General features: G+C 37.4%; 1 protein-coding gene across 1 annotated transcript; it reads left to right on the top strand.

Moving 5' to 3' along the window:
* Positions 1–5,577: 5,577 nt before the first annotated feature.
* LOC128183120 (uncharacterized) lies at positions 5,578–11,688 on the top strand. The gene is made up of 2 exons (XM_052852013.1): positions 5,578–5,657; positions 9,888–11,688. Exon 2 carries the CDS (start codon positions 9,908–9,910, stop codon positions 11,585–11,587), a length of 1,680 nt encoding a protein of 559 aa, XP_052707973.1. The 5' UTR covers positions 5,578–5,657; positions 9,888–9,907; the 3' UTR covers positions 11,588–11,688.
* The last annotated feature ends 2,681 nt before the right edge of the window (positions 11,689–14,369 follow it).

The raw sequence follows: 14,369 nt of genomic DNA, 5'->3' as shown, positions 1-14,369 counted from the left end.
AGTGGAAAAACACCCCCGAATTGTCGGATTTTGAAATATCCCTTCTACTGAATTTCTGGCTGCCACCTCAAAGTCAATCATCCAAGTTTCAGGCGTGAGCGCAGACTGTCGTTCGTTGACTGCGGTCCTTAAAAGTGACCGCACTTTACTTTACTGACGGAGTCTGCAGCTAAGGCAATGAAGTCTCCTTCATGGTTATCGGGCTGTCCGAAAGACACGAGGATGTTGTCCAAAGTAACAACAGTAGCAGGGCATTGTCGGTCTACACACCTCCAATATGTTCGGTTGTTGCGCCTTGTCCTCACAGAAGACTTATGGTGGTTATATCAAGCATAAAAAAGATAGAATCCTCCTCTGCCGTTCTCTAAAAAGTTGACTTGCACCTGAAGATTGGCCATTTTGATTTGATTTGATTTTCTTAATATCTTTCAACTAACAGTCAATAAAACAATTAAGATCTCATAATTTTCAGGCTTTTGATTTTGTAAACTAATGACCATAATTATGCTTATCTATGTAGTCTATATTCTTAAAAACTGCTGATCAATCTCATTTATGTAATTATACCTCCAATTAAAACATTTTATAACCATTTTTTATGTTTTGATAATGCATGTACCGCTATTAGTTTATACATATAAAAGTTTTTAAGAAAATATGCTATTATCTTGCAGAAAATTGATGATTTACAATTTGTTTTACAAATATTCTATGGTTATTTTTATTCATTTATTCTGATTATAGGCAAAATTAATGCTTCTTTGAATAAACATTTAAAGAAGACTTATGTTTCAATATATATTAAAAATACATATATTACCGGTTATTCTCGAAATAGATTTGTGCATTGTAGTTTATCTTTTCAAAATGCAATCATTTATTTGTTTCATCAACCCGTTCTCAGGTAATTGGTAACAAATACATTTACATGTGAAAACATACTATAGCGCCCTGATCACTCAGGTGTGAAAATCAAAATGTTGGCCAAGTGCACGTGGGAATTGAGAATTTCAGAATGTTGGCTAAGTGGGAATAAACCGGCCATGAAATTCATAATTTTGGATGAGGTATTCATCCTCATCATAACTTTGTACCTTAACCATCCGATTAATACACATGAGCAGAGAAGAAGATTCTTTAAGGATGACTGCAGTCATTTCGAGCCCCACCCTAACACTAGAACCCCTGACGCAGGGGCCATGAACTACACACAATTTTGGAAGAGGCACTCTTCTTCTTCACATCTATTTACTTAGAGTCCATCTGCTTGCTTAATACCCAGGAGCAGAGGAAGAGATTTTCGAAGAATGGATGCATCCTCACTTTATAATCATTAGAGTCCCACCCTACTACAAGAACCCCTGAACAAGGGGCCAGAATGCAACATTAAATTCATACAACTTGTATTCGTCTGTATTAAAAGAGCTGTATGGCTTGCGTGATTGAATTCATGTTTTTACAGAGATAGAATTAACGAATTACAGGAAAAAGAAGAAAGTAATGCAACACAGAATGAGGCAACTATTACGAATAAAAGGGACTCAAAGTGAAATTGGAAAAGCATAAATATGAAAACAATAAAGTGAAATAGAACTATAAATGTACCGAAGAGTAAAAAGGGAGCACAATAAGAAAAAAAGCAAGATACATCGACTTTTAGCGGTAATTCCCTTCCATAATAGTGTAGATTAAATATTTGCAAATATGTTTTGTTTTCTTTCGGACTAAAATGTCACACTTTCATATGTTTAAACACGGCACGTGACTGACGGATACATTTTTATTGCCGTTTGTACAAATTTATAATTTATACTCGGCAATATGACCGACGTATCGCACACTCAACATTTCATTTTCTTTAAGTTGCTTTTTTACATGACGTTACTTTGTTGCGTCTTGAGCATCGTTAAGACTTGCTGATGCGTGTGTCTAAAAAAAAGAGATAACATTTTTGAAATCTAAAAAAAAAGGAAATGCCGCGTCTATTTCCAAAAACAATTGAAAATATGCAAGGATAAAATGAGAATTTTGACAAGTTCACCTTGCCATTATGTATCTTTATTTTGGCATATGTTTCCTTTATTTTGTTGTCATTCACATATTGACAGATATGGTCAACACACAATGAAGTATTAATGCTGAAATAAAAAGCAAAAAAAAGGATCAAAACCAACAATATATATATAAGCATGATTAACCTATTGAATTACTGATGTAGTCTATAAAATAACATTTTTTGCAAATTTTATTGACAAATTAGATAGAACTGTGATTATATACATATACATGTATTAAGTGGGAACCAGTTTCAAGGATACAATAATGACCTTTTAATTCAATTTGCTATTCGATACTGTGAATTACTACATAAACGCGAGCAATTAATATCCGCATAAAATCCCGAGAAGCAGACATCATTGATTTTATATCTTTTACACAGTTTTGAACTACAGGAAATTATAACCAAAAATTGGTGCTCGCGATTTTATATTCTCGCAATTTGATACAAAATAACGAAATCATGGAATTAAGTACTCGCTAAAAATAAGGAATTAACAGTATTGCAGTAAGAACATTTAATTTTAATTTTGGAGTAGCCAGGCAATTCATACCCGCTATCGCCAGAACCACCATACTCCTCTCCATTTTTAAAGAGGGCGTCCCAGCCCGAACAAAAGGACAAACTAAAATAAACATACAATATCTAAATCTTAACAGGTACTAACACCCACAAAATAAAACATTTTACATAATGTCTATCACGAATGTTAACACAGATTTCACAGTCAACATCACAGTTCACAAACTTCACAGTCAGATTCCAGCGTTGGATTCATCTCGATCCATCCTCCGGCTCGTCTCGATCCATTCTCGGAATTCTCTACCATTTTCCCTAACACCAGATAGTCCATATAGTATCCCCTCAGCACGGTGTCCAATGATGACATCCACCACGGTATCTAACGATGACTTCCGCCAGAAGGTCTAACGTTGACTTCCGCCACTCCATATGACATCTACCACTCCGTATACAAGTAGGCTAGAGCCAAGTAAGCCATTTATGTTGCCCCACAACTTTAATCAACTAATGATTACATTATGGACATCTCGGCACGCCGGTTAGCTAAACACTCCTCTGCAACTGCGGCCCAAGAAACATACAAAAATCTGGTACACTCTACCAATGCTCAGAAAAACAACAGAATTAAAAAAAACGACACATAGTTCCTTGCAGTACTGTGGATTATCCTCACAGTTATCATAAAACAAATCAGAAATTCCAACACACTTGGGATGAAACCAATCCCTGCCAAGCACGTAGCATCGGGGGGGGGGTGAATTTGAAGTTAAACGGTATACATGTACAAGTGTAACCGCTTAGACTTGTACGGTGCTAGAGAATTCATCTGGAACCGCATCCGTCGTGTGTAGTACGAACGGGGTGAGGGAATGTTGGCGTCAAGGGTATAAGGTTGTGGCGCGTTGTAGGTCGTAGGGTAAAAACGAACGGTAGGTGTGCCGTATTCCCGAAGGTCCACCAGAATACAGTTCCAGAAAAATGAACAAGCAATTGATGCAGGATTCCGAATAGAATTTATTGGTTGAGACTCAACGATGGCAACCTTACAATTTAATAGACAGACATGTTACCAACAAGTCGGATATAGCCAGTAGTGGCCTCCGGACTCAAGATTTTCGGTGAGTCGGACGAGGCCGAAGCTGGCCGTTGTATTCCAGACGGATGAGTCGGACGTGGCCGAGGCTGGCCGCAGTATTCCAGATTGCCGATTGACAATTGTACATAACAATATATAAGAATCTGAACAATGAGTAGAAATTGACAGGTGATGACATAAGTAAGCTGAGTGAAAGGTTCACAGATATAAAATAATTAAATAAACTCAATGAGTCTTTGATTCCAAGAAATGAAAAACTGATAATTGCACAATGTTGTTTTAAGGGATTAGCAGTCCTTGAGACATGACACTCTGTCTCTTTGAAATCACATATAGAGTCCGAAACGTGTCAAAATATTAAGAACAGATTTTGAATTTTAAAAGTCAGGTCTAAAATAAAGTTATAATTAAACAGTGAATTTTGCACGGTGATAGTAGTCTGTGGGACTGTAGTGTGCTGTTTTCCTCAAAATATACTATAAATAATTTGACACTTTTCGGCACTGGTACATGTGGGTTATGCTCAGACTCACTGCTTGGCTCTTTATCAATGACCTGCTTCTGATCGTTACGAAGCCACCGAGGTATTTCTGTAGCATCGCATTTCTTCAATTTGTCATGATGCATTGTCCTAACCTCCATGCGGGACTTCACTATGAACAAAGTATCTGACTTGGCCTTTACAATTATACCTGGACCATTCCAGATAGACTACACTTTCTTCCCCTTACTTGTTTCAGAGAATGTAAAACATTGAATTGAAAAGTAGGAAATTAACAGTTAACGTTTTAGGTACAGTTCCGTTTTCAGGGTTCATAATTATAATGGAAACCAGTAAACTGATTTGAACCTGAGTCGTAGGAGTTATTATTTCTAACATTAAGAAAACTCTGCTACATACATGTACATATATACATGTACATACATGTAGGTATAAAAAAAATCGTTTAAAGGTTGGTTTTATTATTATTTTCTATTAATGCTATACAAATGGTTCGAATACAGTTCTTACAACCTACGAGGCTATTATACCATTCATAACAATTTACAACTGCATGTTGGAAATCCCCTCAATCGTCAAACACATTATTTCACTTTGCAATTTTTATATATTTTTTTTTTGGCGGGTGGGTGGAGGGGGGGGGGTCTTAGTTTTAACCGTACAGTAGAGATTTGTTCAATTTCTATTTTTAGAACAGTTTTATATGAAATCATGTTTTAGTTATTTTGTGCATCTTATTTATCCTTTGCAATTATGATCTATACTAATTGATTGTCATTTTCTTTTTGAAAAAAAAACCCAAATTTGTAACAAATTAAAACACAAACACAATCATTATGGCTCCGATCCGAAATTAATTACTACTTGTATATAGTGACATCTTATTTATAACTTGAGAGAGAGAGAGAGAAAGATAGAGATAGACAGATTGACAGAGAGAAAAGGAGAGAGATAGACAGAGACCACAGAGACAGAGAAAGAGAGAGAGAGAGAGAGCCATTCGACGCATTTGACCAAGGGGTATATTATTATATATTATTTCCCAATACAACAAAAGATAAATCGGCACAGTTTTAAATGATTTAAAATAATAAATGTCCAGAATAAAATCACAAATTGATCCTATTTACTGCAAACGTTTTCTGTACGAATTTGTGTGTATATAATATATATATAGGGAATGTCATCATTGTTCCACCACATCCATTGTCTTTCAATTGATAAAGTCATACAAATGAACAAGCAAACTATAACTGAAATTTGATAAATCTCCTATTAAAATATAAAAGGATTGAAAGCCTGGCCAAAATATAAGACGGACCGAAATCTGTAGAGGCCGCATTCACCCGGAGCCGATACGATAAATGATCACGTGAGTGTTTACCGTAGAGGGCGTATTTATCATGTGACAAGGGAAACACTTGCAGACGATAGCGGACCTGGCTGGATGTATAATGCTGACTTGTTATAAAGTCAAGGTTTGTTTTTTTGCCGACACACAAAATTAACAAAAATGAATTGAATTAAATCATTAAGAAATATAAGCATTAGGGCGCCTGTAAAGTGCGAAACGAAATCGAAACGAAACGAAACGAAACGAAACGAAATCCAACCAGTATGCTCTAATTCACATTGTATTCAACCGTTTCATTTTAATTATATATATTCTGAATTTACAGCGGCAATCTGAAACATACAGGTAGTTATATTTTATGGTTCAAAAATTTATTTCAATGAATTTATTTTCACTTTTATGTAGTCAAAATTGATATTAGTTTTGTTTATACTCTGTCACTTTTTGCTTGATATTTCAATAATAGTAAATACCTTTGTGCTCAAACTACGTTCATCCGCTAATATGAAAAATGTCCAGATTATCTGTTTTGAAACGCCCCCTCTACCGCTTCAGGTTTCAATACACATCCCGAAATTGAAAGTCTACGGAGATTTTGCATTGCAACAGCCATTAATAAGCCCAGATGATAACGTTAAAAAATTGCGCGATGTATTCCGAGTGTATTCCGAATGGAGAAAAGATGTAAACATTCCCCATTATAAATCTCCGTAAGGAATCTGTTTTCGTTCCTGTTAATTTTTCTGAGTGGAAAGGGATAATTGTTCAATTAAGATATCTTGGATATAATCCCTTTTAACGATTTCAACTGTATTTCTTTCACAGGTGTGTGTAATTTTATTAAAAATCATTAAAAAGCGATGGAAGCAATAACTTGGGACAGACTATAAATTCCGTTCGTTTCTATTTTCGATTTCGTTTCGTTTGATTTCGTTTCGTTTCGATTGGTTTCGTTTCGTTTCGATTGGTTTCGTTTCGTTTCGTTCGATTTCGTTTCGTTTCGATTTCGTTTCGCACTTTACAGGTGCCCATGAGCATTAACATTTCTGATATTTGTTACATCGCCAAACCTCATTAGAATCAACAAAACAACAATTATAACGTTATATTTGCCTAAATTTAAGGATAAGATACAATATGATGAATGCTACTGAAATCATTTATAGAGGGCGAAGGGCCCGTGAAAGCGAAGCTCTCCCTATAGACAACACATGTATATATGTCTAAAAATAGAAATTACACTCTATACCTATGAAGATGAAAAACTTTTCCAAGATGGAGGAACAAATAATAACTTCACGCGCAGTGACATCACCGGCATCCATGTTGAATTTGAATATCGTACTAACTTCACGTTTATTGATAATTTATCAGCTTTGTTTAATGAGTGATAAATACATTCAAACTAACCTAGTGTGTTCTTGAAAAATTAATTCCTAATTAAGAAAACAAATTTTCGTTTCCGACAACTTTCAACAGTTGCATTAGATCCGATCAAATGAATTTCAGGACAACTGATTGGACAAAAAACGTGTTTCAACAGTGAAGCAGTTTTAATTCATTGTTTTTAAAATAACATCATGTATTTGAATTAAATTTGCTTTCTGGTTACTTTTTGAAAACACCAAAGACGATTTTTCTCCAACTTTCAATTTGAAACTTCGTTTTTAGGTTTCATCTTAAATCGTAGCCTAACATACTTATACACAGGTCATTTCGTACCCAGAATTCAAATTAAAGGGACCTGGACACGATTTCAGATGAACATTTTCTTTTTGATTTCTAGGTATAAAATAGTTTACTTCTGTATTTTGAATGAATCACCAAAAGTTGAATGTTAGAAGTCATGTTACAAGTTAGATAAAGAGGAAAGAAATCGTTGTTACGTAAACAAAGCTCGAGACTTATATTTGTTTACAAATAGTGTAAAGTAAAGAAATTGCCATTTCTTTATCAAAATAACTTGTGGAAACAAGATAGACTGATTCAGTGGGTTCATAAATAATTTCATCCCAACAAACAGCCACATTAGATTGAAACTTGTACCAATACAACAAATACGCGTACGTAAACATTAACAGGACTCGAGCTTTGTTTACAAAACAAAGAATTCTAACCTGTGTAACTCGCTTGTGACTCGATCTTTGACTTTCAAATTGTGTCAAAGCATTGAAAACATCTATATTAACAATTCTGGATTTAAAAATTGAAAAAATAAATTTTGAAAAATTTGAGCTCAAATCGTTTCCAAGTCCCTTTAATTATCAAAATAAAAAAAAATTAAGTTACGACCAATAACTAATTCAATCTAAAACAAAAGATAATCAAAACTTAATTTTGTAGACATCCTAATCTTTGACAGACACATTAATAGTAAAATATTTCCCCATTCTAATTCACCCCCCCCCCCCAAATGTGCAAACCATTCGTATATGATTAAAAAATACAATAAATGTTCAAGTTACCCCTAATCTGGCATAAAAATAAAAGCAATTCACAATCATAAATATACATTGCACACTAATTGCAAGACATTTGTCAGAAAAACTCAGATTAAATAATACACCCCGGTATGTACAATATACATGAAGGACATAATTTGCACCTTATGATGTGAATTAGCTAGGGTACTACCTCAATTCTCTAGTTTTAATGCACAAATCAATCATTGAATGTTTAATAATTCAGTGTTTGGATGAAAAATTTAGTGAAGTTAAGGGACCAAAAATAATCTTGAAATCTTTCCATACAATTAAGTGAAATATTTGTATAAATTACTTCAGACTTGACAACAAGACATTAAAATAATACACATGTATATTGATAGAATCAAAATAATTTTTAACTGTCCCAAGATTTTTTACTTCATTATTAGTTATTCATAAATATCCCTACCTATGCTAGCCAAGGGTTTGTAATTTCCAGGAGCGGCGCGGATCAGAAACCCTTGGCTCACGAAGATGAAATAATTCAGGGTTGAAACAATATTTATTTACATACCAGAATGAAAATTTGTTTACAGGTTTTAGTATTTGAATTTCCTCTCTCTCTCTCTCTCTCGCTCTCTCTCTCTCTCTCTCTCTCTCTCTCTCTCTCTCTCTCTCTCTCTCTCTCTCTCTCTCTCTCTCTCTCTCTCTCTCTGACTTTTTCGGCTGAAAAAGCGGCTGTTAAATAAAGACCTATGGAGATTTGTATTGCAAATGTTATAAAATAAGATCTGGATGATAGCATTTGAAAATTGTGTGAGGTGTTCCAAGAGACTTCCGAATGGAAAAAAGATAAACCTCCATAAGAAATCTGTTTTTCTTTCCTGTGAAAATCTCTGAGAAAAAAAAAGATGATGTTTAAATGAAGGATTTCAATTGTATTTCTGTTAGCTGTGTACGTTTCTATAAAAATCGTCAAAATGTGATGGAAACAGTAACCTGGGGCAGACTATAGTCTATATCATACCAGGGCCGGGCTTGAACAAATTTAACAAGCAATAAGATTAGAGTCCTGGCAAACAAAACAAGAGATGATGAAAGGGCATCAGCTGATCTAGCCCCATTTATATCGGCTTCGCCCACCAAACGGTTACACCATAAATCATATTAATCATATATCGAGGTCTGTGTTTACACATCATTTATATTCCTTCTGCCTTTGTTTTGTATGCGTTTTAACATCAGTCATATTGAACCTACCTCCTCCGCTTACATATTTTTTATATCGCGCGTGCAATTCTGATTTTTTTTTTTTCAAGATTAAAGGGGGGGGGGGGTCAGAAAGATATTTTAGACTGCCAGGGGTCCATTAATTGAATAAATCGAATTAAATTTGGAAGTTAGATCCGCTCGCTTACTTGCTACACAAACGGTTTTTACGAAGGGGGCAGCCCCCTACCCCCCCCCTCCCAGCCCCAGATCTAGAGTTGAGCATGTATACTTCGATAGGTGTTATTGCCTAACCAGAACCAGGTCTAACTCAAACTGTACAAATATTTTATTCCGTGAGGCAACAAGCATTTAAATCTAATATTATTTTTTCTTACTTTAACCTAAAAAAAAGTGTTGAAAATTTATCCATTGATTCATTAAAATTTACACCAGGTTATAAGTGTAAACCACACCACAAAGAAAATACGATGATAATCATTTTATGTGTTTGTAAGACATATGTTTAACTTTTATGTGCATTTTCAAAAACGTGCATTTTAGTATGCATTAAAATTTAAAATAAACGTTATTTCAATTAATAAAAGAAAAACAACTCTATTTAAAAGTTTGGTTTTCGATTTTCACTTTATAAAAACATAAACTTGTATGGCATGCCCCATTGTGATTGAAAGGAATGATATACATGTATATTTCAGGCTCTACCAAGGACTTGACCATGGACCCTCGAAGCACTGCCCAGGATGTGGTGCGTTGTGATGTGTGTGATACTCCTGTCCCCCCACTACACTGTGACTTCTGTCAGACCAATCTCTGCAAAGCTTGTGTTGGAGACCATGTGTTGGATTTTTCCAAAAAACATCAGGTGGTACCGTTCCAAGACCGAAGATCTATAATCATTTCTCCTAATTGCCAAACACATTCTCTCAAACAATGTGAACTTCATTGTGAACAATGTGACATTCCTATCTGTGTCCTCTGTGTTTCCTCTGAAAGTCATGAAAACCACAAAAAACTGGACATTATAAGTTATTTTGAAACCAAAAAACATGATTTACAAACAGATTTGCAAGAATTAGAAAAAACAGTCATTGCAAAATATCAAGAGATAGCAAACAACGTTACAGTTCAGAAAGCCGATCTAAGTAAAAACTCCAAGAAATTGACAACCGCAATAGACAAACATGGAGAAGTCTGGCACAGAGAAATAGACATCATTATACAGAAACTAAAATCTGATCTTGATGAAATGGACGCCAAACACCTGGCTGTCTTAAAGAAACAGGAAGATGAAATCACACGCACCATTTCTGAAATCACACAGAGCATTGCAGATCTGAAGAAGTTACTGGACTCCAATGATGTCAGCCGTGTCTCTGCCTACAAATCCAGGATTGCTGAATTCAGCAGATTGCCTCCTAAACTCACAGTTTGTCTACCAAACTTCAGCCCTCAGAAATTTAACCCAGAACAACTTTACCAACAATTTGGTTCCCTGTCAGCATTCTCCATTACAACAGAGGAACATGGCTACACCATGGAAACCTCAGAAGCTGGATCCTCTCCTCTCAAACCACTGCTTGATGAGCCACGGATCATCTCCACCATACAGACACAGTATGTAGGCTATCCTAATTATCTATCCAGTGTTACTTGTCCCAGTGATGAAGAAATCTGGACGTGTAATGATAATAATAAGATGCTGAGTCTCTACAACCTGCAGGGGGAACTAGTGAAGTCAGTCCAAACCAAGTCAGGGATCGGTCCATGGGACATAGCAGTGACAAGGAGTGGGGATCTAGTTTATACTGATAGAATTGATAGAACTGTGAACATAGTGAAGAATACACAGATACAGACAGTGATCAGACTACAGGGGTGGAGACCTCGCGGTGTCTGTAGTACCTCCTCTGGTGACCTCCTGGTTGTCATGGACAGTGATGATAATAAACAAACAAAAGTTGTGTGTTACTCTGGCTCCACAGAGAAACAAAGTATTCAGTACGACGACAAAGGACAACCTCTCTATTCATCTGGTGACTTTAAATACATCAGTGAGAACAGGAACCTAGATATTTGTGTGTCAGACTGTAGAGCCCGTGCAGTAGTGGTGGTCAATCAGGCCGGGAAACTCCGGTTTACCTACACTGGTCCTCCCTCTACTACCAAGGGATCATTTAATCCATACGGCATCACAACAGACAGCCAGGGTCGGATCCTGACAGCAGACTTTGGCAACCACCGTATCCACATCCTGGATCAAGACGGGCAGTTCCTCCGCTACATTGACAACTGTCATTTACAGGGTCCACGGGGTTTATGTGTGGACACCAGAGAGAACCTCTTTGTGGCTGAACTACTCACAGGCAAAGTGAAGAAAATACAATATCTGATGTAAACAAACTGTGTGTGTATTATATGTAAACAAACTGTGTGTGAATTATATATTTAAAAAAAACTGTGTTGATATTATATATTGCAAGTACAAGTATAAACCAATTAACATGTAATCAAACTGTGATTTTCTTACTATAATTATAAATTTGTTGCATGTAAACAAACAGACAGTTGTAGTGTGTACATATATGTTAGCAAAGGATAAGGGGGGGGGGTACCATTTTTTATGTACAAGCAAAGAGAGGTAACTCCAATTTATGGTTACGCTTTGACTGGTCCTCTGTTATTGGAACTTTTTTACATTAGAAGTCAGTATCTGGTACCCAACCAAATAAACGAATTTATTTCTATCTTCACTCTTCTTTCCAGGTAAAGTGGCAATAGTTACATTTGGGGGCTCGTCCGGGATAATATATCCATTGCCATGGGAGAGAAGCAGGAGATGGAGTTTGAGGTCCTGGCCAAGTTGTACCAGGCATCTACAGAAACCCTGCAGGGAATTCTGAAAGACAACAAAGTTGTTCGCGAACCAGAGAAGCTAGACAAAATGGGGGCAGTCAAGGCCATACTGGCGTGGTTAGATGAGGCCGAACAGACCACCGATGGAAATTTCACCGTGTTGCTGTTGTTAAATGACTCTTTGACACCTAGGAAGATCAAGGCGGAGAATATTCCAGAAAAGACACAGACTGCCGGTACCAAATCAGGAGCCTCACCAACAGTAGAGCCCAAACACAAGCACCCACCGTTATGTACCAAGGACTTTAAGATTAGTGGTGAAATATCAGACAGGCCAACCAGACTTTCGTTTGTAAGTTTAGTGAGACAGATTGAAGCAGGGCTCCGCAAGTCCTACAGTGAAGCAGACATTATTGATGGGGTCACCAGAGCAATTTCTCCAAGTTTACCTTTAAGAAGCTACCTCGAAGGGCGTGAGAACCTGTCGCTTTCATCATTTAGAAAGATCCTTAGGTCCCACTATGAGGAGAAGTCCGCCACAGAACTTTATACGCAGTTGACTAACTCAACACAGGGCAGGGATGAACCGCAAGACTTCCTACTGAAGCTGTTAAGCCTGAAGCAGAAAGTACTGTTCATTTCCAAGGAGGAGGGTGCAGATGCGCAGTATGATGAAAAATTAGTGGTACCTGTGTTCCAGCATACCTTGTATTTGGGGCTGCATGACGAAACACTTCGGCGGGAAGTAAAACCCATCCTAGACTCCAAGGTTGAAGACGACGAATTAATCCAACAGTTCAGTACCATTGTGGCCAGGGAGAAAGAGAGGAAGGGGCGATTAGTTAAAGCCAAGGTGAACGCAGTTACAGAGGCAGTCCCAAATTCACCCAAGAAAGAATCAAAGCAGAAGTCAGATGTGAAAGAGGGCATTCTTTGGGCAGAACTTCAGGAGCTACGTGCGGAGATTGCAGAGATCAAATGGCAGAGTCCGAGAGCATCCAAGAGTTCCTCAGAATCAGATGACAGATTTCAGATGGGTTGTGAGGCATGTCGTCAGTCCAACACTGGGTTCTCCTGCACCCATTGTTGGGTCTGTGGGAGTGAAGACCACTACAAAGCAGGCTGCAAGCAAAGGAGGAGGTCGGGAAACGGGAGGGGGTCACGCCGACAGACAGTGACTCCGAAGTTAGAAAGCTCCCAGTGTGTTTCGAGTATTTCTCACTCTGACTTTGCGAGACCAGAAAGTGCAATAGAAACTATTTATCCTCATGTGAAATCAAAACTAATTAATCTGATCGGTAGTAAATGTGACTTGTTACTTAGACAAAGTACCTGTACAAGCCTTGTGGGACACCGGGGCACAAGTTTCCATTGTGTCTAGTCAATTCCTCCGGACTCGGTGTCCAGACTCCGATGTGCGCCCTGTTAGTGATTTAGTGTCCAGTGACTTGATACTCACCTCGGCTAGCAACAATGAGATTCCCTTTGAAGGATGGACGGACCTGGAGTTCCAATTAGGTCAAAGTTCTACTTCCCTAAGAGTTCCATTCCTTGTGTCCAGCTCTACAGCTTTAGTCCGACCAATCATTGGCTATAATGTTATCTGTCATTACGTCAGTTCAAATGAAGGTGTAAACCAGGCCCTGACAGAGGCACTGCTGGAGGTGAGTCCTAGGACAGTCAACCTAATAACACAGATGCTACGAGAGACGAAGACAGAACATGATGTATACAGCAAGTCATCAGCACAGGAAATACCGCCAAAAAGTTCCCAGATTATACGTGCCTATGTGAGAATCAAGAGGAACCACGGAGGTCAGTGGAAGGGATTGTTCACCCCTTCAGTTTCAGAGGACAGTGGATTGGTAATGAGTGAAACATTACTTACTGTGAATGGCAATCATAATCGGTCAATGATTTTTGTTAGCGTCCCAGTAAAGAACCAGACAAACTCTGTTGTGATTTTAAAGAAAAATACTTACTTGTGCACTCTAGAAGCGGTGTCTTCATCTGTGAACGTAAATTCTGTCAATATGTTGAGTGCGGAGACCATGGACACACAAAGTACAAACAATGGGAAGTGGGATCCACCTGTACCTTTACCCACAGACAAGTTAAATACTGAAGATCAGCAAAAAGTGAAGCAGCTGCTTTTTGAGTATTCCGATATATTTTCACGTGATGAGGCTGACATCGGATTTGCACCAGATTTGAGGATGGACATAAGTATGCAAGACCCTACCCCAGTGCGACAAACCTACCGATCTATTCCGAATGCTTTGTATAGTGAGGTGAAAGACTATATTCATAATCTATTGTCAAAA

This window comes from Crassostrea angulata, chromosome 5 (assembly GCF_025612915.1).
Source record: "Crassostrea angulata isolate pt1a10 chromosome 5, ASM2561291v2, whole genome shotgun sequence".
Taxonomy (NCBI): Eukaryota; Metazoa; Mollusca; class Bivalvia; order Ostreida; family Ostreidae; genus Magallana; species Magallana angulata.
The sequence above is the reverse complement of the archived record's forward strand: the minus strand, read 5'-3'. Positions and strand labels throughout refer to the sequence as shown.

Excerpts from the sequence above, each read along its gene's own strand:
- LOC128183120 (XM_052852013.1), top strand. The coding sequence starts at position 9,908 with ATGGACCCTCGAAGCACTGCCCAGGATGTGGTGCGTTGTGATGTGTGT.